This window comes from Orbicella faveolata, unplaced genomic scaffold, assembly GCF_042242905.1.
Source record: "Orbicella faveolata isolate gen_17 unplaced genomic scaffold, um_ofav_v1 contig_35, whole genome shotgun sequence".
NCBI classification, from domain to species: Eukaryota; Metazoa; Cnidaria; class Anthozoa; order Scleractinia; family Merulinidae; genus Orbicella; species Orbicella faveolata.
The window spans coordinates 10,185,001-10,212,445 of record NW_028301564.1 but is presented as its reverse complement, the minus strand read 5'-3'; the positions used below and the strand labels follow the sequence as shown (position 1 = coordinate 10,212,445).

The window sequence follows — 27,445 nt, the reverse complement described above, 5'->3', positions numbered from 1 at the left end:
CTCTCCTGAAGTAAATCATAATGATGCCTTCACCCTCTTTATAATCCCCTGGGGGAAGTAAGTGATGCATGCATTATGCTCAATTGAAAGCACACCTTTGTTTCAGCCTGACCACTAGCAAGTAGTACTGTATTGATACGTTGAACAAGATTCAGTTCCCTGTTGTACTGATTCAGTAACATAGAATAAATTGATCCAATTGGAGGAATCTGCTTTGCTCCACTCCTTTGGACATTTTGCCCCTCCCTCCTACAGCAAACGGTTGTTATTACATCCAAAAGAGTTGGGCTCCCTTTGGTTTCTGTAAGTATTATCTCCCAGCTGAAGTCTCTCGTAGTCCCGGAGGACTTATCTCGTAGTACAGATGGTAGATAACCCCGTGTGTATTTTTCTGCATTCTCGCATTCTTCAAGGATTTCTTCGAAGTGTAATCACTTCAGGTAGTTCCTCACTTCTGGAATGAGCCAAACAGATGAAGCGATTACACTTGGTAGCCTCGACGAAACAGCCACATTGAGTAGTTTGACATTGATTGTCTCAACAGGTTTGTTGCTTGCCTCTTTTTTCAACTGAAAAAACTCGAAGCGAAACGTAAACACCGTGTGGACCTCTTAGGAAACAGCATACTTACGAAAATCATAGTTTTTCTACAGTTATCTTGATTATAGCAAAGTAAATATCAACCAGTTCCAAAAATAATACTCCAGAAGCACTTCTCTTGTATTTCTCTTATACAAAAAGCAATGTTCACAGAGCTTTATGAGTGAGTTTGCCGGAGGGAGACGTGCAAGATGAAATTACGTGAGCTGAACATAACAAACGTCTTTAGCAATTTACGCGGAATTTACGAAGTTCCATGGACAGTTTCTGACATTTTTTAAATATCTAACAGTCTAAATAATCCATTGGAAACTCTTTTAACAGGATAAGTTCAAGCAAATGTATTTTTCAGTTGTTTACCACACTGCGTTCGCCAGATATTCGTCAAATTTGCATGCCCTCGAACAAACATATGGATCGCGCGAAAGAAAGGAAATCTGTAAAACTTACCTCTGGGTTGTTAAATCCCGAATTGTAAATTACTTCCAAATCTTTCATCTTCTTGTCTTTTCTTATCTACTTTTCTTTTTCACCAATAGCGGAAGTTTCCAGGCTAAAACTTGAGTTTGAAGAAAGCTGCGGAGTTGTTTCCACCATTGATCGCTGGGCTGATATTTCTGCTACTTGAAAACTCAAATAACTCTGATCGACGCAAAAAGCGCAGTTTGCTTCTTTCTTAACCGGCCCGATTTTGTCACTTGGAGTTGAAGGGGAACTTGACTTTTCTTTTTCATCATGGAATAACGCTTTCCTGGACAAATTTTGCGTGTTAACGCGACTCTTTGTTTGCCTTGGCACACAACAAGGTGAGGTAAAAGGGCTTGATTTTGGTGAGCTCCGAGTCCCCTTGACTTTCTCTCCTCCTTTCCCAAGATTTATCTGCATTGTGGCACATCTCGTTTGAAATGGAAGCAGCTTGTCTCGCAGATTTAACAGTGTTCAGTAACAGTTCCTGCACAGGTGCTTAGGAAAACAATTGTCCTCCTGTACTCTCACTTTTGCAAAATCGCTTATCAAGCGCTGTAATTTTATGGTTTTTCTGTAATCCCAAAAAATCGTGAACCTCTGGTCGGTATTTGTTGTGTTGCCGCAAAGACGGCACAATTTTTTTCAAATGTTGCAAATACCCCTGACTGCGCTACATTTGTAACATTGACACATTCAAGTTTGCCACGGAAAACCACGTAAATGTTCAAAGAAGGGATTGGACAGGAGTCAAATTGAGCAGCCAATCAAGAAAAAGAAATTTTCTTACTTGGCCAGATCTCGCCTTCGGCTTTGTCCACAAGAGATCTGGGAACAAGATTAGGCCGCAAGCCTTCACATGGAAGCTTAAAAGGTGCTAAATGGCCTGTCTGATACTGACTGTCGAAATTACAAGAAGATTGTTGACAGACTGGAGCTTCGGTTTGGTGTTGAAAAACAATGAGAGTTGCACCAGGTGCATCTGCATAGCCATCACCAACAGGAAAATAGAAGTGTTCAAGCTCTTGCTAGAGATATCCAGTCTACGTCCAGTCTAGCTTATCAGGATTTGTCTCCTGACACTCAGGACAGATTTGCCGTCCAGCATTTTATTCGTACCATCAAAGATCAAGACCACAGGCTCTGATCACGCAGAGATAAACCACGCACCACGACTGTCATTGGCTTGTGATCTTGAAGCATTTTGTCCCTTGGATGGGGATTGGCAAGGAAGCTCTCTGAAGGTTCACTCTGTTGATGTGGTTGAAAGGGAGCCTGATTTACTTAAAGCTCACATGGAGATGTTACATTCTGACCGTCAAGTGCAACAAAAACATCAGAAGACTCAGCAAGATGCTCTTCAACAATTAGTTCAGCAGACACAGCAGCTCTCCCAGTCAATGTCTCTGAACACCTCTGAAAACTAGCAACACTCACCTGCTCCATGTTATTTCAGTCAAAATTTTCCATGCTGGGATTGCAAAGAATTTGGCTGTTACCATCGTAACTACCCAGCACGCAAGTCACCTTACAACAACAACAAACTGGGCTCGGGAAATAGCAGCAGGGTGTTACCCAAGGGCCAGGGGGATGCCTGAGTGAAAGTGATGTTGGCCCCACTACTGGACATGACCTGAACAATGCTATTCCACAGCCACATGGCTTGTCCTGATGTGCCCATGGAAAGGTCACAAGTCAGTAATAAATTACAAGGTCTTTATATGCCAGGCTTTATTGGTGGAACTTGTGTTATGTTATGTGTCAAGTTCAGTTTAAGTTCAGCCAATTGAACAACAACAGTTTATTTCTACTACTGTAAACAACTAAAAGAATTTACAAGATTATAATTATAAATAAATAAATAAATAAATAAATAAACGGTACTGTACATACAGTAGTGGGACACCCAAAATAACTAAAAAGCTAAACTAGTCGGGGGACCGTAATTATAATAATTAAAAATGTGAGAGGCAGGAAAGAGGCACAACAAATACATTGGTACACATAAATATCATAAACTTGGTACAAGAGTAAATATACAAAACAAAACAAAATAAATAGATATAAACCATCAAAATATCAGTAAAGATTAATAGAGACTAATGAAATACGAAGTTAGTTCTTTTTTAAATTGATTAGAAGTACAACACTTGAATCTTTCATCGAGTTCATTCCATAATTTAGGTCCATTAAATCGGATATTAAATTTGCCATAATTTGTTCGAATTTTTGGCAGATAGAAAGTAGATCTAGATGTAAAGCGAGTGTTTACATTATGTTTACAAAATGTTTTGACAAAAAACGAATCAAAGATCTTTGGTAGTTTGCCAGTATTAAACTGGTGCATAAAAAAGAGAGTTTGAAGCTTAATATAATCTTGAAGTTTAAGAAGGTTAAGCTTAGCAAACAAAGGAATTGTGTGTGCATCAAAATTTGAGAAAGTAACTAAACAGATTGTTTTCCTTTGTATTATTTGAAGTGGTTTAATATTATGATCATAAGTGTTGCCCCAAACTATACAGCCATAGGAGAGAAAAGGAAGAATAATGGCATGGTATAATTGAACTAGTGTTTTCGTATTAACAAAATGTCTAATCTTAGATAGGACACCAATACCCCTAGATATTTTTTTTGAAATTTGTTGAATTTGTTCTTTCCAATTTAGATGACAGTCTATGAGAATGCCAAGGTACTTAACACTCTTTTGTTGATTAATTCGCTTACCATCTATTTCAATGATCAAGGAATTGTTTATCTTTGATGAGGATGAAATATTACAAAATGTGTTTTAGTAATATTGAGAGATAGTTTGTTGGCACGAAGCCATAGGCTAATTTCACTGAGTTCTCGATTAACATTTTGCTCTAGATGCTGTAAATCACCATGGGTATAAAATAGATTAGAATCATCAGCAAATAAATGGAAATCAAAAATAGATGAACAATTAGTGAAATCATTAATATAAATCAGGAATAATACTGGGCCAAGCACAGAGCCTTGTGGTACCCCACATGTTATTTGCAGAGGATCTGAGTCAAAATTGTTTAGAGAAATAAATTGCTGTCTGTTAGTTAAGTATGAGCGGAACCACTCATTTGGTAAACCACGCATTCCACAATGTTCCAGTTTAGCTAAGAGAATGTTGTGATCTACTGTATCAAAGGCTTTACTGAAGTCCAAAAATATCCCACAAGAATATAATTTACTTTCAATGGCTCTTTGGATTTTATCAGTGATAAGCATAGAGGCCTGAGTAGTGGAGTATCCACTGCGAAAACCAAATTGATTATTATCTAGTATAGTAGACTCTAGTAGGCTCATTAATAGGAGTAGATATCACGGAAAGCAATTTATCCGTAAGTCATCGACTACCAAAACAGTCCTACAGAGATGTAGTTAGGGAAGGCTCTCAAGCTTCATCGAATTCTTTGCGCTTCAGAGTGCCCAATATAGTTGTGAAATTTGTACGAAGAGAGCTGAGAGATCGCTTCTATAAAGCAAGAAAATTCTTACGGAATAAGACAACAGAAGACCTGGATCTTGGATTACATTCCGAGAACAAGATTTATATCTCAGAAAACCTTACTCAAATCAACAAGGATCGTTTTACAGACAGTTTGAAAGTTAAAAAGGATCTGAAGTACAAGTACATCTGGACATTCTATGGTCGTATCTATCTTTATAGAGATTCACAAAGCCCTGCTGTTGCCATAAACAAGAAATTGGATTTGGATGTCTTGAAGCAAGATGGTAGAGTTCATCCCTCCTCACCACAACCAACTGGCTAAGTTAAAACTTACTGTACATTACTTATTTATATATTATGTCATACACTTATAGATGACTTACCGCGCTTTGACTTGTTATCTAAACTTGACAAGATATCCAGTCTTAATAATCATGATGTGGAAAATAATATAATGCAGCAGCCAGACTTTAAATGTTACACTCTAGAAGACTTTCTTAATAATGAGGATATTTCTCAGAGCAAATCTATGCCTCTCTTTTCTACAATTCATTTCAACATAAGAAGTCTTTCTGCTGAGAATGATGGTTTGACAATGCTGCTATCAGATCTACAGCATTCATTTGATCTTATTGGCCTTTCTGAAACAAAGATAAAAAGTAACTGTGATCTAACTAGCAACATTGCTATTGAAGGATATGATTTTGTCTCCAAGCCAACTGTGACTAATGCTGGTGGTGTAGGGTTCTTCATCAAAGAGGGGATTCAATTTCATATTCAAGATGATCTTTGCTTAACGACAAAAGAGTTTGAATCTCTATGGATTGAGATTAATCGTGATCCATATAAAAATATTCTGTGCGCTGTCATATATAGACACCCAAGTGGTAAAACTGTGGACTTCAACAAATATCTCTTCTCAACTCTTGAGAAACTTTCAAAAAATAATAAGATAACTGAGGAATTCATTAATACTGTGATTTCTTATGGCTTCTTACCACACATTCTGCAGCCTACAAGAATCACTGATCACACAGCAACATTAATTGATAATATTTTCTTTAATTCTAATGAATTTGTTGCTACTAGTGGAAATTTGATTTGTGACCTTACAGATCATTTACCAAATTTCTTAATTATCAACAAATTATCTTGGACAGCAAGCAATGTGACCAGGTTTGCACGTGATTATTCTTGCTTTGATCAGGATAATTTTTTAGCAGATGTCCAGTCAATTCAGTGGGATAATGTTTTTAGGGATAATGACATCAATCAGATGTTTGATTCCTTTCACTCTGTAGTCAATGCTACAATAGATAAACATGTTCCTTTAAAAAAGTTAAGTAAACGAGAAGCAAAATTTAAGTCCAAGCCTTGGATTACTCAGGGTATTCGTAAATCTATTAAAACTAAAAATAAGCTATTTAAGCATTATTTGAAAAGTAAGTCTCAAAGTAATCACTCTTGCTATAAAATTTACAAGAACAAACTAAAGCATATTCTAATTGTTAGTGAAAAACTATATTATAAAGAATATTTTACTTATCATGTTAATAATGCAAAAGCCACATGGAAGGGTATTAAGCAGCTTATTAGCTCTAAGCATGGTAAATTGTCCTTCCCAAATAGATTAACAGTTGATGGTACCACCTTAACTGATGCCAAAGGTATAGCTAATGCCTTCAACAAATATTTTGCCTCAGTTGGGCCAATGTTGGCCAATGGTATTCAACCTGGCCATAGAACCTTTGTGGAATATTTAACAAATTCACAATGCAACAGTTTTTATTTATCACCAGTATCACCAACTGAAGTTGAGAGTATTATTTCCAGCTTAAATGCAAGTAAAGCACTGGGGCCACATAGCATTCCAGTGACAATTCTTAAATTATTGAAGAGCATCTTGTGTCATCCACTATCTTATTTATTTAATTGTTCTTTTTCTCTGGGTTTAGTGCCAGATAAGTTAAAAATTGGGAGTAACACATCTATACAAAAGTGGTAATCAGGCTTAAGTATCCAATTATAGACCAATTACTCTGTTACCTGTTCTCCAATTCTGCGATTGCTCTTGCTAATGGTCAGCAAGCGAAAACAAATGGTCTGGGACATGTTGTAGTGTGCCTGGGTACTAAAGAGTTTCAAATGCATGTAATTGTGGCTGAGGTTGAGGATGACAGCATTCTGGGTATGGACTTCCTATCATAAGCTGATTTGCATAACAACATTGTAAAAAACCAATTGATGGAGAAGTGTTTGATTGTTCTGATTGCAAGAACCAGCCCCATAGTTCACAATGCATGGTACGATGGTCAACAATCAGTGAACCTGACACTGAGGTAATTGTCCCACTCACTGTTGACAAGCATTCTACTAAGTGAACTTACCTCCAAAGGCATCTCAATTAGGTATGTGATTGTTAGAGCCTGGCCTCACCTCACATTTGCAACAAAAAGGCTTCTATTTTGCAAGGACTCTGGTGGATGTCAAAGAGGGCAGAGTGGTTCCCTTACATGTTTTCAATGTTTCTGACAAAGTTTACAACTTGGCTGTGGAGACTGTGGTTGCCCTGGCAAAAGCCGCTTATTGATTTCACTTCACTGGAGCTTTATGAAGAGAACCAAGAGAGTGTTGTGGGCCAAGCCAGAGTGATCAATCAGCATGTATCACACAAAACCATTGAAAGGACACTACCAGGATCCCTACAGGAACTTCTACAAAGGAGCACTGAGCACTTGAGGGACAACTGGCACATTGGCTTGAATTCTTAAGAGGGAATGTGCACTAAGACCGAGCCATATCAAAAATATGTGGCACATGATGAAAAATCAATTTTTTTTCATATATCCTTAAGAGATAGCCTAGGGTAAGCCTAGAAACACGGTGGGTTTCTTTTTCTTGAAAGAGTTTTAAAACCCGCCAAAAAATTACAAATCATTTCGGCCCCACGTCCGGTCAAAAACACGCAAAATTTAGTGACTCATACCTTATCATAAACTTTGCTCTGTTTAACCTGCATCACAATAACACTCCAGTTGGAGTCTGTAGATGTATTGTTGAGGGGTTTACAAGTCTTTTGAGGCAATTATACTACTGTGGATTAATTTTCAAGGTCGCAACAAGCTGCTTAAAATCACTAAAATTCAGTTCCTCAAAATTCTTAATTATGCACACTTTCTCAAGCGGCAAATTGACTCTCCAGTAAAACACCGAAACACTTAAAATTCTAAAGGTAAAGGTAAAGGTAAACTTTATTTAGCCAGGGTGGCCCATTCAGCAATGAGGCTGATATCCAGAGGGGCCCTGGACTAAAAATATAATAATTAAATACACAAGACATCGTGATAATTTAAAAATATAAGATAAAATTTAAAAAAATACAAGATATAAATTTAAAAATACAAGTAATAATTAAAAGTATAGAGTATAAACAAGCATGCAATAATTTATAAAAATCTAGTTCCTATATAATTTAAAAATTGTAAGCATCAATTGAAACTTTGAAATGTTAAGTACTGGTGTACTCAAAATCCTCCACGATAACCATTGCAACATGTTGAGTTCAGCAAAGTACATAATCTTATGGACATTCAACTAATGACTCTGACATAATCCATCACATTCCTATCCCTTGTTCTTAAATGGCAATCTGCAAAATTAGTGAAGCCTTCCAGCTTCAGTCCCTTTGTTTGCTAAAGCAAAATGTGGTGTAAGGGTTAGAAATTTCAGAAACAAGTGTCTTTTGTTCATGTGGGTGTCCAAACTGCAATTCATGTCCCTAACCAGGCCATTGAGCAACCAGCAAACTGCCAAAGTCCTGTTGGTGATCGTTGTGCCAAAGACAAGTTAGAACCAACATGGACATCCAACTTCTTGAGGAAGCAGCAGGAAGTAGATGCTGATCTCAAGGTCATTATTGGATGGAAGAAAGCCAGTGAAAGAAAGCCATTGTGTGAAGATGTGTTGCCTCAGAGTCATGCTGTAAAGACCTTTTGTCTATCAACTTTATTGGTCACAAAATTACAATATAATTAAAAGAAGAAAGGACCAATAGGAATTGCGCAAACGGGAAAATAAAGTTACCCATGCGAGGCGCAACCCTAGAAGCTAGTAAAAATGGTGATAGAAAATCTTAAATTTGATAAAAATTACAATAAAATCTAATAATTACTTATAGTTAAAAATTATAGTTAAATCTAATTAATTACCATAATTTAAAACAAGATGTGGATAATATTAGTCACAGAAAATTAAGAGCGGTGGCAAGGGCAGTTATGGAAGAGGAACCAGGAGCAGGGCATGTCAATATCATAGGTAGTGTCCAGTAAAGTACAATAAGTGGCGTGCAAAAAATATTTGAATAAACTTGGGCTAGAAAATTTGTCTTAAGGGGCGAGATTACAGATAGTGTTCCAGGGTTTTACAATTCTATTGAAAAAAGAAGCTTGAAAAGTTGTGGTTTTACAGCAAGCAGGTTTTAGTACGAGGGTGGGGTTCTTAGAGCGGGACCGGCCATGTGTGGTAAAAGTAACATATCGTTCAATTTTTAGGTCAGTATATCCAAAAATACAGTTATAGAGAAATAAAAGATCTCTCAGTTCCCTGTCATATATTAGTGGTAACAAGCGAAGAGTCAGCAATCGTTGTTTGTAGGACATCTCGCCGATTCTGGTTCTTAGTATCCAGCGAGTGGCGTACCTCTGGACTCTTTCTAAGATTGTTCTCAAATTGACACTAGCAGGAGACCAAACTTCCGTGGCATAAGTAAGCTGTGACTTCACGAAAGATAGATAAAGTGTCCACCTTACTTCGATGTCGGTCATAAGTGGGCAAGTTCTCTTTAAGAGTCCCAGCATTCTATTAGCCTTGAGTACAACACGCATTACATGCGAGTCCCACGTTAGATTTTTAGTAATAGTTACACCGAGGTCTTTTTCTTCCTGAACGCGTTGTATGTTTACCTCGCCAAGGTGATATTCATGATTTACAGGTGTTTTCTTTCACGTAATTGTTAGCACTTTGCATTTGGAAGCGTTGAACTTCATATTTGATTCGTGGCTCCAGGTGTTTAAACTTGTCAGATCCTGCTGGAGAATAGCACAGTCCTTCACTGACAAAATAGTACGGTGCAGCTTGGTATCATCAGCATACAGAGCGGTGCTGGTTTGCTCGTGGATGACATCAGGGAGGTCATTGATAAATATCACAAAGAGGAGTGGGCCGCCAAGACTACCCTGGGGTACACCGGAACTGACTGGTAGACGCTCAGAGGCGGCGCCGTCAATCACAACTCTCTGCGATCTGTCCTTTAGGTAGTCAGAAAACCAATCTAACAGTTGACCTGTGACACCGTACCATTTCAGCTTTTCAATAAGAATGACGTGATCAACTATGTCAAGGGCCTTGGCAAAACCAAGGTACAAAATATTCGTCTGTTTATTTTTGTCAAGTGCCTCCCCAATTGAATGGAGTGCGGATAAGAGTTGCGAAGAGCATGAACGGGAACGCATGAATCCGTGTTGTAAGGATGTAATAGATTGCGAGACATGGGAATAAAGTCTATTACAAACGCAGCGTTCCATAACTTTACTCACGATTGGTAAAAGTGAGATTGGTCTGTAATTTTCAGCTGGCTCTAAAAGATCTTTTTTATGAACCGGAGTAACATCAGCTGACTTCCATTCTGATGGGAACCGCCCAGTACCCAGAGAATGGTTGAATAGGGAACAAAGACTTGGCGTGCAATGGGACCGGCTGCCCTTCAGGAATGGTGTACTTTGCCACAAATGGGAAAATGACATAGGAGATCAGATAACCAACCAGGTTGCTTTTCCCAACACTTTCCAACAGACTCCCTTTGCAGCTCATCATAGTCACACAACTGCAAGTCATCGTGGTATACGAAAGACCATAAGTGCTATTCAGTCTCATTATTATTGGCTAGGACTTACATCAGCAGTTCCTGGATTAGTCACCAGTTGCCATGCCTCTGGATCAAAGATAAAGTGTGGGAAGAAATGTTGTGCTCCTTTAAAACAGTACGTGGTAGGAGCTCCCATGGAACAGATTGCAATTGACATTCTTGGTCCACTGCCAGAAACTCTGCAGAAGAACAAGTTTATACAGGTGGTTAGTGACTATTTCACTAAATGGACAATGCCAAACCAAGACGCGGCTACTGTTGCTGAGAAGTTAGTGAGCAACTCCATTTGTCACTTTGGCATACCCCATGAACTTCATAGTGACCAAGGAACTAACTTTGAATCAAAGGTGTTTGCTGAAATTTGCAAGGTGTTAGACATTGAGAAATTTCACACTACCCCACTGCACCCCCAATCCAATGGACAGGTGGAGCGTTTCAACAGTACTCTCATTAAAATGTTGCATGGAGAGATTAAGGAAGACCAAAAGGACTGGGATCTTCAGCTTCCAGCTTGCATGATGACCTATCGAGATGCTGTTCATGAGTCAACAGGGGTTACGCCTAATCTCTTAATGCTGGGTAGAGAGCTGGAAGCTCCTTTGGATGCCATAACTGAGGCACCTCCCAATGCACCACCACTCAAAATGGACTACACCCAAGCTGTTCAAAAGAGATTGACCAGTGTGCATGATTTGGCTAGACTCCAGCTGAACAAGGCAGCCATATGCCAGAAGCGGAACCATAAGTTTGGCTACACAATGTTTGGAGACAGAAAAGGAGAAATGCCAAACTTGACTGCCCTTGGAAGAGACCTTATCTGGTAATATCAGTGCTGTCTGATGTATTGTACCGAATCCAGAAGAGCAGGAAGGCCAAGCTGAAGGTCATTTATTTAGACTGATTAAAGCCTTACCTGGGACCCCCAGTGGAGAGATGGAACCTAAAAGGCAGACGCAGTTATCAAAACCCGAGAGAGGAGGACAGACATCAGATATAGATTCTCCAGTGTTTGTCAAAGATGGACAGTCAGCTCTGGTTAATGAGAGAGAGGGAGTTGAGCTCGTTGCAGCAGAGTCAATAGTGGGAGAAGAGGATGTTGCTCCTAGACCTCAGAATGCTGATTGCATTGGGGAAGATAACAGTGTCCGGCCTGATGATGTGAGGGAACCTGAACCTTGCGCAGAATTTTCAGCTTCTAGAAGTTTACACATTTAAATGTTGTTTGTTTCCGAGAACTGTGGACATTGTCATGTCTATTAAGGAACAGTCGTTAGAGACTCAGTCTGTTGTGTCAAATTATACTTTTTAGTTCACTCAGAAGTGATTTGCACAATGGACCAGCACTGGGAGAGTGCTCATTAAAGGGGGGAGTAGTGCAGCGTTGGGCGATTGCCCACTGGTACCCCCCTTAGTAGCTTGTAAGTCACCTGATGTATGGTGATATAACCATGTGCTTAGTTGAGTTGTTGAACTGAACTGTATATCTTGTAGATCTGTGATTAAAAGTCTTAACGCCGTGTTTTATTGCGGAATTGTGGCGTTACAACATGAACTCTTTGCTCTCTCTCGTAGAAAAGGAAGTAAACAAGCTCCTAAGGAGAGGCAATATGTTTCCATTCTTTATTTGAACTTTGGCAAACAAACAATAGAAATAAAACAGCAGACAACATTTCTTGAATTGAGCTAGGGCTGATTCCAGAAGATACGCAGTCACCATAGTGTTCTTTGCACTAAAAAAGGGAGAACTGACATTACCTAAACTATAGCTGCTATCTCCACTCAAAACGAGAGTGTGGTATCACTCAAAAACTAAAAAAGTACTTGTAGATCTAAACTCAAGCACAGCAGTTATCAAGCTAGCGATCCTAGAATGCATGCGTCTAACATGTTGTGTTCTACCACAAGGAAAAGCACTCAACGGTCACATGTAATCTCTCAGCTAACCCATAATCGGCACTGATGCCACTAATCTGCACATGCGTTTCGAGCAAATTGCTTTGGTTCTTAAGAGAATACCACCACAAGGATAGCAAGAGATTTGCGGAAACATATATTTAGTTTTGTGATGTTATGAAAAAGTAGTGTATGTATGACACGTTTTGTGTAGTGCACACAGGTGCCTTCCACACCCTAACCCCCTACTGCAAGGCTGATTGATTAATTGAAATTAATTAATTATACACACATTAAAGTTTACACCTCATTGTGTTAGTGTTTTAGAGCCTTAATACATTAGTGCCTTGGTGCTCAGTGTATTAGCGGATAGCAGCCCCTAAACCACCCCAGTAGTGCACTCTGCACTAAAAAGGACTGTTCCATGTTTCTTTATCCTTACATTAGTAGGTTTTATTCAACTTACTGGTCATTAAGGTAGTCCATAAGTTAAGAAAATGACATGAAAGTCAGTTTTAATGTATTGAAGCTGTTGAGCTCAACACTGAACTGAACTCCATTGCTTTGTTTCACTTATTTGTTCGTAACACTTTAGTTTTCTCAATCGATTATGTACTCATTCAGCAAACCCAATTTGTGCCGAGATTCTAATTAGACAGCTGTGTACGCATCATCAGTCTTCATTAACAGAGATCGCAAACTTGACAGAGAGAGCGTATTTTATCTTGGCAAACGTCAGGCATATCACAGATATCCTTCCTTAACTATCAGAAGTAATATTATGTACTTATTGACTGAGTGGGAGGGCCAGACAGGAAAATATTTAGCTCAAGGTACGGACGTCCTGACTGAGAGCCAAATATATTCCCATCCAGCCCAACTTTACTCAGTCAATAAGCATTTTATCATATGACCACTAAGTGCTGAAATTTTGAAAATTGTTTGAACCTAAATAGGATGCGATTACATAACATCAGACCACCACGTACCAACCAACTACGGAAAAGATTCTACAATAAAAACTTGTCATTTATTTCTTCGTGTCGAACAAGAAACTCACGATTCATCGAAAAACATGACTCACTTTCTCATTTTTGTTTTTCAATGTAAGTCCACAATTATAGTTCATGCTAAAAAGCCACCAGAAAGTTGATATAAAGCTGTCAAAAATATGTCAAACCCATCAAAAACTCAGCGAGTGACAAAAGTTCGCTTCACGCTTCACTGAAATTGTTCACAAATCTTCTTCATCTGAAGACTCAAGAAAATGTCGGTGTCATTTCAAGCTATCTGTCGACCTCTTGATTCTCTTGAACAAGGGAGAACCAGCAACTGAATATTAATGACACCGATGTTGGCTTCCGCAAACAGTGCCTGGGTTTGCTGACTTTCCTGGCTTTGCTGTGCAGTGGAAATTACATGTAAACACAAGCAAGTTTTATTATCTTGATGAACTGTACGGTAATGAACTTGTGTTCGTACTCAGTTTTGTCTCTTCAAACAACACTGATGTAGAAACTGCAGAGCAATTTATCATACTGTACAAAAGGTATGTTTGTGATTTCTCTGGTTTAACCAACTTCTTCCAGAAACTCTGGAAACTTGGAGAAAACATTTATATCGTACTTTGTTTTCATCCCATTGTTTTCTTGCTTCTGACCCATGATGAATTCTTTGATGCTTTTCACTGAAAGAAGTTTCGCCTCAAGACTGTTTGCTTATTCCAAAGGTTAATTATCGGACAGTTCATCTAGAAAAGTTGTTTTCTTGACTGTCTGTTTGCTTGTTGTTGGCTTGTGAGAAAGTTGTGAACTTCTTCATTTGTGGGGTGTGTTGACTTTATTTCTGTTCTTTTGGAGTGAATTGGCGACTGAAGTAGTCGTGCATCGAACAGTTCGCCTAGATCGTAAAATTCACTTTCAGAATGTTCACTTTCATCACCCATTTGGAAGAGAACAAAATTTTGCAGCAACAATTACCTCACATTGATTTTGCCGTACGCCTTTCTAGTAGGGCTGTCCGCATTTTTCCAGCCCTACCACTTCGACATGTACGGCCCTCATACAGGACCTTTTTTCTTATGGTTTTCCAAGGAAATTGCGAACAGGGCCATACAGGTCATAAAATAAATTCAGATATTGATCATCAGTCCATGTATAGGGTGGTCAGTAGGTTTAAGAATTCATTCAACCGGCGCTTGGAGCAAATCTGCTTCTAACTGGCTGCATAGAATAAATTTCTTTTCGGGACATATTTTCATTATAATTCAGGTTTTTTGTTTGAAGAAGTAACTTGTCAGCAATAAGGAATTACTGCTGCATTGCTGATACTGCACACATCATACTGGGAGCTGAGCAGTAGCTGAAACAAACTAGGAAATGTTCCTTTGAACCATGGATGGAATTCTTTATAGCTAAACAGAGTCCATAGGTCAAACCAATGAAAAAGGCTGTATCATAGAAAAACCTGATGCTATGTAATGTACACCATAACATAGAAGTGGAATTGACTGTTTTACCCCTCAAGAAGGTCCATAACTCGACATCATTACACATACTATTATAACATGGTTAAGTAAAGGCCATCCAATGGCGACAACAAAAACAATGCAAAGGTACATTCATGTTACTAAGTTGCAACATTGTTGCAATATTGAATTCCTCATAAGTGATGTCACAATTTGTTACAGCATTCCACGGTATCAAGCATTTTGCAGCTAGACCTATAAAACTTTTATAAAATGTCTTGAATGCAGATTGGAAACAGGCAGATTAATCTGAAAATAATTTGATCTACAATAGGGACTTGCCTTTCAGTCACACAAAGTCTGAATTGAATGGGAATAGTACTGTTTCTGTTTATCTACAGAGACTAAGACAAAATGCTTACTTAAAGAAGTGTGCGTCTCCCAAGGTCTTGCAAAAACAGGGGTGGGTGCATGTTCTTATGATATGGTAAGGTTTTGGGTCATTTTTAACTTGAAAAATATTTACATTTTCCAAGTTGTAGTGGTGGGATGATTTCACTCCATCGCTCCTTCACTGGGTCACTTCCTGTTAGACATTTGGAACCCGGTAGGGGAACTCCCATATGAAAAGGTCAGGGATGCTTGTCAGAAAATTTGAATTTAACTCTCAAAGAAGACTACTGTGGTCGTTGCTCAAGCTTCATTAGACCCCTAAAAGATACCACTTAAAATGGAACAGGTTCGATAACTAGCCACTGTTCAAGAAAGGATCCTGTGCTCACCTGTAGACCTGACTCTCATACTCGAGAGATCAGCAGAAAAAAAATGAGAGCATTAATATTTTTAAACAAAGATCACAAGGTAAACTATTCATTTTAATTTTAATGTAACTTATTTAGTAGTATTAGTACTGAAAAGCCCTTATGGGGAGTGCTAATAAAATTTGTATTGTATTGTAGCGTTTCTTTTATTTTTTTTGCTTCGAGTGCACCCTTAAGGATACTTAGACAGCTGAGAATGGTGACATTTTGTCATCAATACCACAAGTGAGACCAGAACCCTTGATTTGTACCCGAGACGACGAGCATGCCCAACCTCTTCGTATAGGAGTGTCCCTGCGGGTTTCGAACATTGTGCTGTCCAAGGCTGTTTTACAGTTGATTGCACCGTGTCAAGTTAGTTATTCTTTGAATTTCTGATGCAAGTACTCAATATCTTACCGCAGAAATGATCTATATTGAATAGATTTTTGCACGAACGTTTTTATATATAGAAGCTTACTATATAAATAGCTCATTTCCCAAAGGTGTCCACTTATACAGGTTTAAACTTACTCAATTGCCAAAAACTGAGGTGATATTACAAATCAGAATTGATGAGCAGAATGAATTTTTGAATTATGATTCAAGCCTTGATTAAAAGTTTTGGATGATCAACAGACAAGAGAATTAAGGAGAATTTGAACGATGTGTTTCACTATTATTTATACAGTATTATAAATAAATACTTCAAAGATGAACATGGACACGGTGAAATGATTTGAACAAAATAGTTGATAAATAGAAAAAAAAGACATTAAACAAGACTGGGAGTTCAGCAGTCACTAATATCATCTTGGAAAGGGAAGAAAAAAACAAAGAAGTTATTACAACATGGGGTATTCGTATTTGGTAAACCATCCAAGCAGGAACCCTGCCGAACAGGGCTTTTAAGCCCTGTTGTGCTGTCCTTGTGGTATTATGACTCTGTGTTGGTAAATTTCTTTATTTCTAAGATCTCTCAAAAGGTAACAAAGAAAGAAAAAAATCACTGACATCACCCGGGAAAATAAAGAATGAAAAAAATTAGAATGAAAATGAGAATGCTGATCAGACAAGAGGCTGTACTTTCTTTATAATCGCCTCAGACAAGGATCACAAATAACTTCATGAATGTTTTAAACAGTGTTACATCTCCACATGCATTCTCTTACTGTTGCATTTTGCCAGTGGGCTTTAGCTTTAACTTAACCTACTGATTAAAACCTCAAGTCACACACATCAAAATTGTCACTGTTTACAGACGATCCATTTTCCAAGTTGAGTGGCTCATAGCCACTTTGATTGTGATCCAAAAGGACTTGGAGACAATATTACGATATTACAAATACTACTGTACTACAATGTACACTTGCAACATTACTGAGAGGAAATTATACCATATGACATGCTATATGTGTGAAGCATTTCAACCCTACTTAAAAGGGTAACCTTTAACTGGTCATGGTAGTCTCACACTTTTGCCAGGTATCTGCACAGACCCCTGGGAAAAGAAAGACTAACAGGTCAATAAGTAAGGAATAGGGAGTAATATGCAATTTTCACATTAAATAACTTGTTTTTAACTTACCCTTGGATTGGGGCACTTGCAGAAAGCTGCAAGGTATCAATCAATCTAACTTGTCCAATGCGCATTAACAATGGACCATGAACCACCTCAAATATAAGGGCTCCCATGTCTAAACAAAAAGATTTTGCACCATAAGAAAACACCATACAGAAAGTAATCAAAAAGGAAAATATAGATAGTAACAGTAACAGTAACAGTAAATTTTATTGCTGGGTATATTATAGGTTTATGAGCCCTAGTAGCTCACAGTTAGCAAAGCTATTCTATTATTACTTTAAGAGTATTATCTACTTTAATTGAAAGAGAGAATAAGAGAAAAAAAAAAGAAATTAAAAAAAAAATTGAGAAAATAAACAAAATTAAACCAAAACATTTTACATAATACATGAAATAGAAATAATAAATATATACATAAATTATGATAAACACATTTATTTAATATATGGAATTGACTCTTAGTTTTAGGACTATGTTACCAACTTAAAAAATGTCCTAGACAAACGAGTCTGGTTGAAAAAACCCAACACGGTTCACCACCTGGCCTAAACAATTTACAGCGTAAGAACTATTGATTTGGCAAGCTGAGCATTATCAACTGACCCCTTAAAATTCCTCATATTTGATTCCATAATACCTCAGCCACTGTACCCCAGAAGTCTGTTTAATAAGAGAGGCAAAGCAGAAGACACTCACATCTAACAAACAAAGTGGTTCGTCATTTGCACAACACTCACCTTGTAAATAGGCATTAAATTGTCTTGGACCACTGCACACAGCATATCGTACACAAGTCAATCTTGGATAATGTCTTGTCTGATCAGCTGCTCTGTCATCTAAGGGTCTACATAGTGTACAACAACATAAAATGCATACACTGTACAGAGTTTACAAAACAAGCCATAAATGAAATTTTACCCTTTCAGAAGCAAAATTATATGGGCTTAACCTATTGACTCCTCAAAAATCATTTAAATAAGTTATAAAAAAATTTCTTGCCTTTTTTCTGAAGAGATTGTGTCTGAACTGTTAAAAACTCTATTCAAAGATGGAGACTAACATTCCTTTTCAGTCAGAGGGAAGTATTTCAACAATTTCGTTCAGATCATGGATATAAAGCAAAGTTATCTTAGCGTTTTTTCTCACTAGATGTCTTTTTCTATATATAGGAGAGAGAGAGAGAGAGAGAGAGAGAGAGAGAGAGAGAGAGCCAGATGTATTGGCACTTTTACAACTTAGATGTGGCACTTTTGTGACATTTTGTGGCACATTGGTAACCCCACTTGGCACTTTACTAACTAGTGGCACTTATGTAGCGTGCCACATGGCACTTTAGTAACGTTAAAGTGGCACTAAGGTGACCTTGAGTGGCACATTCTTACCAATGTGGCACTTTTGTAACAATATGGCACTAAGGTAACTTTCAGGTGGCACTATTGCAACTATTTGAATATCATTGATTTAGTCAACTGCTGAAAACAGCTACAATCTGAACTCCAGAAGAGATGAAATACAGTTCAATCAATGAGGCAATCTGCACCTCATAGGCTTCTGGAAAGTTTCCCTTGTCAAAAACTCAGTTTATTATTATTATCATTATCATTATCATTATTATTATTATTATTATTATTATCACTATCATTATTATTATTATTATTAGTAATAGAAATTGGACCGAGTGGAGTACAATTCAGGGAGTTATCGTGCGAGTACTTTCAAAATCAGACGAGCGCGAAGTGCGAGGCCGATTTGAAGTTACGAGCACGATTATTCCCTGAATTGTACGACACGAGGTCCAATTACTAATTAATCGTATCTATAACAAATTTCGGAATTAAAAATGTCTTTTGAGAACTTCTTTTGAGCGGAAACATCTGTAACGCTTTTCATAAGTTTGGAAAACTGAAGGAAACCATTAAAGCACGCGTAATTGATGTGCGCATCACGTGGGTATCCAATTACGAAAAGTTCAAATTGGATACCTGTAATTGGACACCCGCGTGATCGTGCACCCATTATGTGATTGGATTGGTTACCCACAATTTTAATGATAAGTTGCAAAACCCAAGCTATGAACGAGGTGGCGTGAATAAAAGCACCCTAGGACCATAAGTAGCACATAAAGCTTCAACACCACAGCTGTTACCAACAGAAATGTTTAATGACTTGTTAACAAGAACAGTAGCCTAGAACACAGTTGTTCTGAATTATGAAATAACTGATTTATCTTCGTAAAGGAAATTTTAAATCTGAAAACAAGACAAACTTTTCGTGAATTTAAAGGAGCTCAGTCACGGCATTTCGAGTTATTTTGACCAACTGCAAAATTACCTTTAAATTGAAGGAAATCTGAAAATAGTAGTTTACTAAGAGAGAGAGGTACCAATGAGACAATAACGAACCATAACGGAACAAGAATGGTCAAGCATGAAAAAGACTAATGTGGATAACAAATGACAAACTTGAATAATTTAGGCTGAACATTTCAAGATGCGCAAACCGTGACGAAACTCTTTTAAGATAACACTTGTAAACAGAATGAATAGTAACATACAACTCAGTTATTCTGAATAATAGCATAACTAATCCTCTTTTGGTATGAGAGTATGCAATACAATACGTTGAATAAAATCACAACCTGAATATAAATAGACTGCTTCATTATCTTAGTAACTGTTAGTAACGATAATGTCTATGCATTGTCTTTACCAGTTAGCTGTCTACCAGCTTTTGTTCTGTCACTATATGGTTTTAGCATATTCTTTGACGGGCATTTTGAAATGATTATTAATGTGAAGAGTTGTTTGTCATGATAAAAATGACAAACAAGAAAAAATTACCATGGAAGTATCATTTCCCTGAAAGTTTAATTCTTAGTAACTAACCCGAAAAAAGAACAATCATGTTCTGGAAGTTAAATTAACTTCTAGAAAGCAGACGTGATCTGAGAAACATCATTTTGCATCCACTAAGAATGATTAACATTGCGGGACATGTCTCACGGCATCAACTGGGAAACGTTTGCATTTCAGCTCTGTTTCCTAGAAAGGCTATTTTGGAGCCTAATATGAGCTGTGACTACATTTTAGTTTCCTTAGCAACTTAGGCTGAAATACTCTTAACAGGTTTTGTTTCTTCTTGCTGCTAAATGCCAACATAATCAGTGGCAGATGGAACTTTTGTCTCGGTTGAAACTTGGTTGATATAGGAGGTGAGTCGCCCAGGAAGAAGAAGAAGAAAACGGAGGTATATAAAGCCCCAGCCAAACGATCGCAACATTTCAACCCAACAGTTTTGGGCCCAACATGTTGCGTGCGTTTGGCCTCCTTGTTGGGACAGTCATGTTGGTTGTCGCTGGCTCAAGTTTGAGAATAGTCAAATTTGAGCCAACAACCTCCAACCGGGTGGCCAAATGCGCAAAACATATTGCGCCCAAAAATGTTGCGATATGTTGCGTTGAAATGATGCAATCATTTGGTCGGTGCTTAACTGCTTAGATATACAAGGTCACAAGTAAATCTTAGGGAGGTAGATATAAAATCATGACAAGTTCTTACTAGTGCCTACTTTGCTTTCTACTTTGTTCTCAACTAGTGCCTGCTTTGCTTTCTATCGTATTTTCATCTAAGGCCTCCTATGCTTTTGTTCATACTTTAGTCAATTTACAACTTGTTCGACTGTGAAGTCAGCAAACAGTTTGGTACCCTGGCCATCGTTTTGCAATCTTCTTGCTATAACAGGCTTTGAGATCGGGGATCCTTTGATCATATCGGGGAACAAACGGATCAAAGTTTGAACTTGGGTGGAACTGAAAAGGCCTGGCTTGGACCTTGCAGTAGTTACTGTAGGTGAAAGTATGTCAGAGGAATGATCACTAGCTTCGCCATCCCCAGATGTATCGAACATTCTGCTCACACGGTCTGTCACTGTGTCTTTTTGCAATGGCAAGAGAACTGTCCCTGTCCTGGTCTCTTTCGAGTTAAATTGCCACTGAGCCCGTACTTTGTCGTACACCTTCTTTGCACTTTCCTTGACTAGAATTGGATTCGACTGAATTTTTTCCCTGACAGAAGCCATACATATTTTTTGTTCATTGATCTCTGTACAGAAGAGCTCTTTGATGGCATTTGTCTTTTCCTCGCTGGTTGGAGAAGCTATGAATAAGCTTTCTTCATTTTTCTCGACTTCTTTACTTGATAGGGCCAGCTCTTTTATCCCTCCTTCCACTTTCTCGTTTCCAATTTCGGCTTCTTCCTCAACTGTCGGGGCTAGCTCTTTCATTTCATGCTTGTTACTTCCTCCCTCACTCTTTTGGGGATTTCGCATCATTCCGTGGAGAATTTGCGATGCTTTGACAGATGATTTACTTTTGTCCAACACCCTGTAGTATTTTTCAGCGGTAGTTTCTCTATGAGCCATGAGATCCGCCAAATTTCCACTGATGTCCTTACGGTTCTGGTGGCACTCCGAAACGGCACTTTTTCGGTACAGGGTGTGAGTCACCGGTCCGTCGATGCCAGCCTTCTGGAATATTGAACTCAATGCCCTTGACATCTGGCTCGACTCCATATTATTCCCCCCCCCCCCATGAGAGGAAAAATTTGTCACTGCCCTCAGCGGACTCTTTGACAGGCAGTTTTGAATGCATTTCTGTTAGGAAAATGTTAAGATGGTTGTAGAGGTGATTGGTCAAGACAATCTGAGCTGGCCCATGGGTATCTACAGTTTTGTGCTGTAAAACATGCACTACATGTCTGTCGTCTTCAGATCTGGCCCTTTGAAACTCCTGAACAGTCATATATGCCACGACTCCTGCTCTGTTTGCATTATCAATCATGATTTGAGCAATTAAATAATCTCTCACCAGCGTGTACTTTGCTTGGGTGATCTCAGCATGATGAGCTCCACTGAGCTCTCCCAAAATGATGACGGCATCTCGCACAGCCTGGCTTCTTCCAAAGTCATTGACTTTGTCCGGTGTTATGAGAGCACTAACATCTTCTTCCATTTTCTCCCACCTGCGCCGTGTGGTTTCACGCTTATACGAAGCGGACCAATTCTTTAACTTTTCTCGTAGGCTTATGACGTCATCTTTCTCAAATTCGACTCCACTCGGTTTCTCTCCTAGCAAAAATGAGCAGTAGTGCTGCAAGCTCATCAGGTACGATTTAATCGTTGTAGGGTAATATTTCTTTTTGGCATACTGTCGAAGGAAAACATCTTGAACCAGTTTGCGGTCAAGTAATGAATGAAGACAACTCCCCTCACCTATTACGGACAAAACCTTTTTCACTTGAGCCACATGTTGCTTGGCAGTTTTTGCGTCTTTTTTCTCACAGTCTGGAGAAACAAGCCAGTCTTCAAATTCTTGCAAAGTCTCTTGTACTACACTTGAGGGTTCATCCGTATCAACACTGCTTCCTGGTTTTACAATGTCGCCAGTGCCAGACACATTAGGATCACTCTTCTGGAGATCGTCAGGATCATTGTCTTCAAGATCTTGTTGACTTGATTCTGACTTGCATAGAGATGAACGGTCCATATGGTAGTCCATATCCATTTCGTTTTCTCTTTGTGCCTTCATTCTGTGAAATATGTGGTCATTCTTCATAGACACGACTTTAGCGAGCGACATACACTTTTTGAACTTTGGTTCATCGCTACCTAGCTTGTGTACTTGGTGAAGGTGCTGAGGAAGTCTCTCAGATACTGTTGTGCAGCCTGGAATGGGGCATATTTTCTTCTTCCGGGATGGTTTCTTGCAGTTCTTGGGTTTGGAATCGCCTTTGGTTTTCCATGGCTTCCTGTTTCCAGCATAAGCAGTTTCTTGGCTAGAAAAGGTATACTGCTTCCGTAATTTAAATCTGCATGTGGCTGTTTTTGCAACCTGTTTGGACCAGTTGTGTACGTTTCTCAGATGTCTGGGAAGATGACAAACAACACTGTTGCAATAGGGCAAGGGGCACTTTTTCTTCTGTTGCTTTATAACAGGGTTTTCATCTTGACCTTCATCGTCACTCCCTGCATCCTCTTCACTCCTTCTCTCGACTTTCGTTTTGTTGCGCTCTTCTTCATTCTCATTTTTAAACACCTCACTTTGGTCACTTTCATCCTGCACTTCTATTTGCGCTTCGTTCTCGTCTTGGATGCTGCTAAAACCATCTTTGTCGTGATCTTCATTATCACTATCAGACACTTCAAACCCAGAGTAGATTGCTGCCTGGGTTCTGGTCCATTTCCATCTGAGATTAAATGTTCTTTCTCTCCGCTAAGGACCAACAACATGATAGACGTTAATACACCAAATTCCCTTTAAACTAATAGAATTATGGTATTGTCACTAACGCAGTAGGAAGTTTGAAAAAAAATTCTGGCTGGGACTCTCTACGTAGTTACTACGTAACACGCAACATTGCATACAGCAAAAACCCAGAGCAGTAATAATAAAAGCAAAGGGGCCAACAACTAGTCTACATTTGCCTTAAATCCTCAAATTAGCGCCCAGGGCGCTTATTTTGAACTTAGAAGAAAACGCATGGCACTTATTCGAGGGAGGCGCTTAATCAAGACGGCCGCTTATTGAATTTTTCCAAATCGTGGTCATATATGATTGTTTTTTTTTGTAATATATGTATGTGTCAGTCCCTCAGAAGTCTCAGAAGGCTCTTGTCTCTCTTGAAAAACTACGAAATATAACCCCTTTAGCCGGTCTAGGCCTGCTGAACAAGGTTGGTTGAGCTTCAGGCATTGGAGATCAACAGGTCTTCACTACCATCCGTTGCGACGGTCAATGTGCAGTAGTTGAATGAGTCGATAATCACTTGCTTGTGATTGAACAAGACCAAAACTATACATCCTTTGTTGTCTCAGCACTCGTCCATCAATCAGGGGGAGGGGGGGGGCACTTATTCAACGGGAGGCGCTTATTTTAAATTTTGCCCGATAGGAGGGGCGCTTATCCGAACGGAGCGCTTATTTGAGGGGAGGCGCTAATTCGCAGAATTATGGTATATGGATGCGGTCCCCTCCCCTTTTTGACTTTTTTTTTTAATATTGATGCTCACATTTTAGGCTTAATCGAATAAAGTGTTGAATACAATAGCTTTTGCAAGCAAGAAGAGTGTTAGGCATATGTCACAAAACATGATTTTATACTTAAGGTCTTCCACTGAAATAGAACCTGCACTGAGATTTTTGTGAAACTTTGCCTATTGATTGTTTATATTATACGAACTTAAATTTTGAAATAAAAATGAGGGGTCACCATGTTCTTCTAGGAGCAACAGCACCTTGTTTATACCCATATAAATCCTTATAATAGCACCATGATTGTAGTCACGATTGCTTGCTAAATTCACATTTCCGACGATTGCTTTTTGTTCTACACTGAGAATTGGTCCATATTTATTTTACACAGAGAAATTTATTACTCAATTCAAAACAACAGAAAAAAAATGATAGGTGACCATACTCGTTTGCGAGAAAATGACGATTTACCTATATGGCGAGGTCCAGCTGTAAAGAAAAAGCCGCCACTTTTTAATGCACGCGCGCTAATCATGCGCAGTAGGGATGCACAATGCAATACTGGGGAATGACCTTAACCGGCCAGCAGAACGTTCTTAACGGGCTAATTATTCTCACTGCATTTCCCAGTTCTCCAAGAAGAATTTCTTCTAAATGACTGTTATACTGAAATGAACTAATATGACCGGACTTAATATTTCTTGGTGCAATTACATCTTTTGTTTTGATTTGGTGGATAATATGTGCTTAGGACGTAAGAGGCAGAGATAGTAAATGTTAGTGACAGAAGTCATCCCATGGAGTCAGTCACATAGACAAAGTTACCTAACCTTACCGATTGAGCACATTATATTTGGCCAGGGTCTAGGGTTATATTATAACCACAAAATCAATGTTGATACAGGTCAAGGAACATTTGCCCTTTGAGCCACGTTGATACAATTCGGTAAGGTCTGTGTCAATCAGAATGTCAGCATTACTGCGATATGTATAAATATGTAATTTAAAATTCTTGCTTATTTCAGAGCTATTTAAACATTGAATAATTCATACATTTATTTTTTCTCTATTAATAATCCTGTTAAACATCAATTTGACAGACAACACCGAGCCTGCAAATAATTTTTGTTTGGTAAGGGAGCCAAGCACTTGTCAGACAGGCCCTGGCCAGTGTTGACAAGACAAGAGGGCATTCTGGTTAAACAAACAAATCAGTAGTTTGACGATAATGTTAAGGAGAGTGGCACATCTTATTTCTGGTCTACAACTGCTTTCCTTGAGGCTCGTTTAAAGAGCCACAAGTAGTTCAAATTGCTCTGTCAAATTGACAATCAAATTGAATGATGTTTGTTCAAACTGCTCTGCAGTCAATAATGGCAGAGCAACTCAGTCTTCCGTGCCTTTCGTACAAGAATATGTGTTTGCTATACTAATTTAGTGGCAGTGGGAGTGATATGTATACTAATTATGTTGTCTACAGGATCCTGGCTATGTTTATTGATCATGTGCACCGGTGCACACTCATGACAGCATTTATGAAAATGTACCTTTACCATGATTATATAACATATATGTTGTTTAAAGCTAGGCAAAAGGCTTAATGATATGTAAAATATACATGTCTTAACAGATATAAACTTATATGTGTGGTCATAGCTATTGTGTCTGATTCTACAAAAGATTGAAATAAAAGTGAAAATCTATGCAATTTTTTTCACACCAATCCTTTTTCACTATATGCTCCATTGGACTTTATTTGCTGAACATTGTTATATTAGATCCTGTCTGTCTCACTCTAAAAGACATACCACATTTATCTGCCCATTTTTTATTTGCTGTTTAGATGTAAAAGCAAGTGGCCTTAAAGATTATTTTGGGGCTTAAAACATCTTAAAGAAGTGTCTGTTAATCATTACACATGAGTAAAAGAAAGCTCTTACCCTTTTGGCTGCATCATGGTCACCTCGTCGCAGAGCTGCTGCTTCTGCAGACTTTAAAGCATTCAATCTTGCATTCACGCTGAATCTGTCCATTCCGCGGTGCAGTTAAATGGTCACCTAAACAGAGAGAGAATTTACATGGAACTTAAATATGGCAGAGCTCTCAAATCTGATACGCTATCATGACTATCATGCTGAAACAATTATTTCCCAAGCTGCATTAAAATGTTTGGATTCAATCAGTCTTTGGACAAATATCTCAACTTGAGAATGGCAGATGACTTCAACTAAATTTAAAATACTCACAACATAACCTCGACACAATTCATGAAAATACATTCCGATACTTACAGACCTTCGATGGCCAACCAAAATAAACAGCCGTTCATAATAAGCATCCCTTTCTAAGAAACCACTTTACCTGAACTATGAAAAGTAAATTTGGTTCGTCGATCAGGCAATAAACAGAGCCATGACAGAGATAATTCAGCACAATAACAATGTGCGATGATCACAAACAAAAGACGACCTGTTCACCTCTGACATGGCTGATTTGAATATATATCTCAACTGGAAAGTCTGTTAGCGTTTAATGCTTGCAAATATGTACAAGAATTGACAAGATGGTCTATGTTATGCACAAAAAAACGATGGATTGTAGACCTACCTTCTCTTCCTGTCAGCCATCTATTGTCGGAAAACTGTGACAAAACAAGATTTGTTCCCAACCTCTTCTCCCTTTCGTGGAAGGCTACCACGTGTCAGGTCCGAAACGTTCAGGGTGCGTTTCTCTGGGCGAATCCGAGATCGGATTTTTGATCCAAGATCACACGAATTCGTTACTACCACAGAAAAAAAAATTCCAAAAATGGATTTTTCCCTTGACAACCCGAGTTTGCAGTTTGCGTGTTTCAATGTAGTTTTGAAAAGGTGGCAAGTTGTATTTGTTTTTGAAGAGTTCCCACTGTGGGTATGCAAGAAGATTGTACCTCAAAGCCCTCAGGATTATTGTTTCTACACTGCAGTAAACGTACCCAGTATTGCCATGAAAGTTAGAAGAGATCACGGTTTACTGTAATTCTTTTTTCTTTCAATAAAATTGCCAAAATGATCTTGAAACCACATTGACAACTCGCAGTAAAAAAGCCATTCAAACAAATGATGCCGGCGTATACACGAGGGCGAGGGAAAATCGTTTTCATCATACGGGCTGAAGAAGGCAACTGAAAGCAGGCAAGTCCTTGTTTTATAAAATGTTCAAAACTACGAGCGAAAGATTT

At 38.5% G+C, this 27,445-nt stretch overlaps 1 protein-coding gene across 4 annotated transcripts in view; it reads right to left on the bottom strand.

Moving 5' to 3' along the window:
- Positions 1–27,445, bottom strand: part of LOC110048328 (C2 domain-containing protein 3-like) — a 280,755-nt gene that overhangs the window by 227,405 nt on the left and 25,905 nt on the right. For 3 of the 4 annotated variants that reach the window (XM_089272540.1, XM_089272539.1, XM_089272541.1), the window contains exons 3-4: positions 17,937–18,043; positions 17,203–17,311 (exon numbers count right to left, since the gene is read on the bottom strand). In XM_089272540.1, the coding sequence (XP_089128666.1) occupies positions 17,203–17,311; positions 17,937–18,043 (216 nt within the window). Of the gene's footprint in view, positions 1–17,202; positions 17,312–17,936; positions 18,044–26,165 lie in introns of all 4 variants that reach the window. The other variant, XM_089272542.1, reaches the window with a different exon arrangement.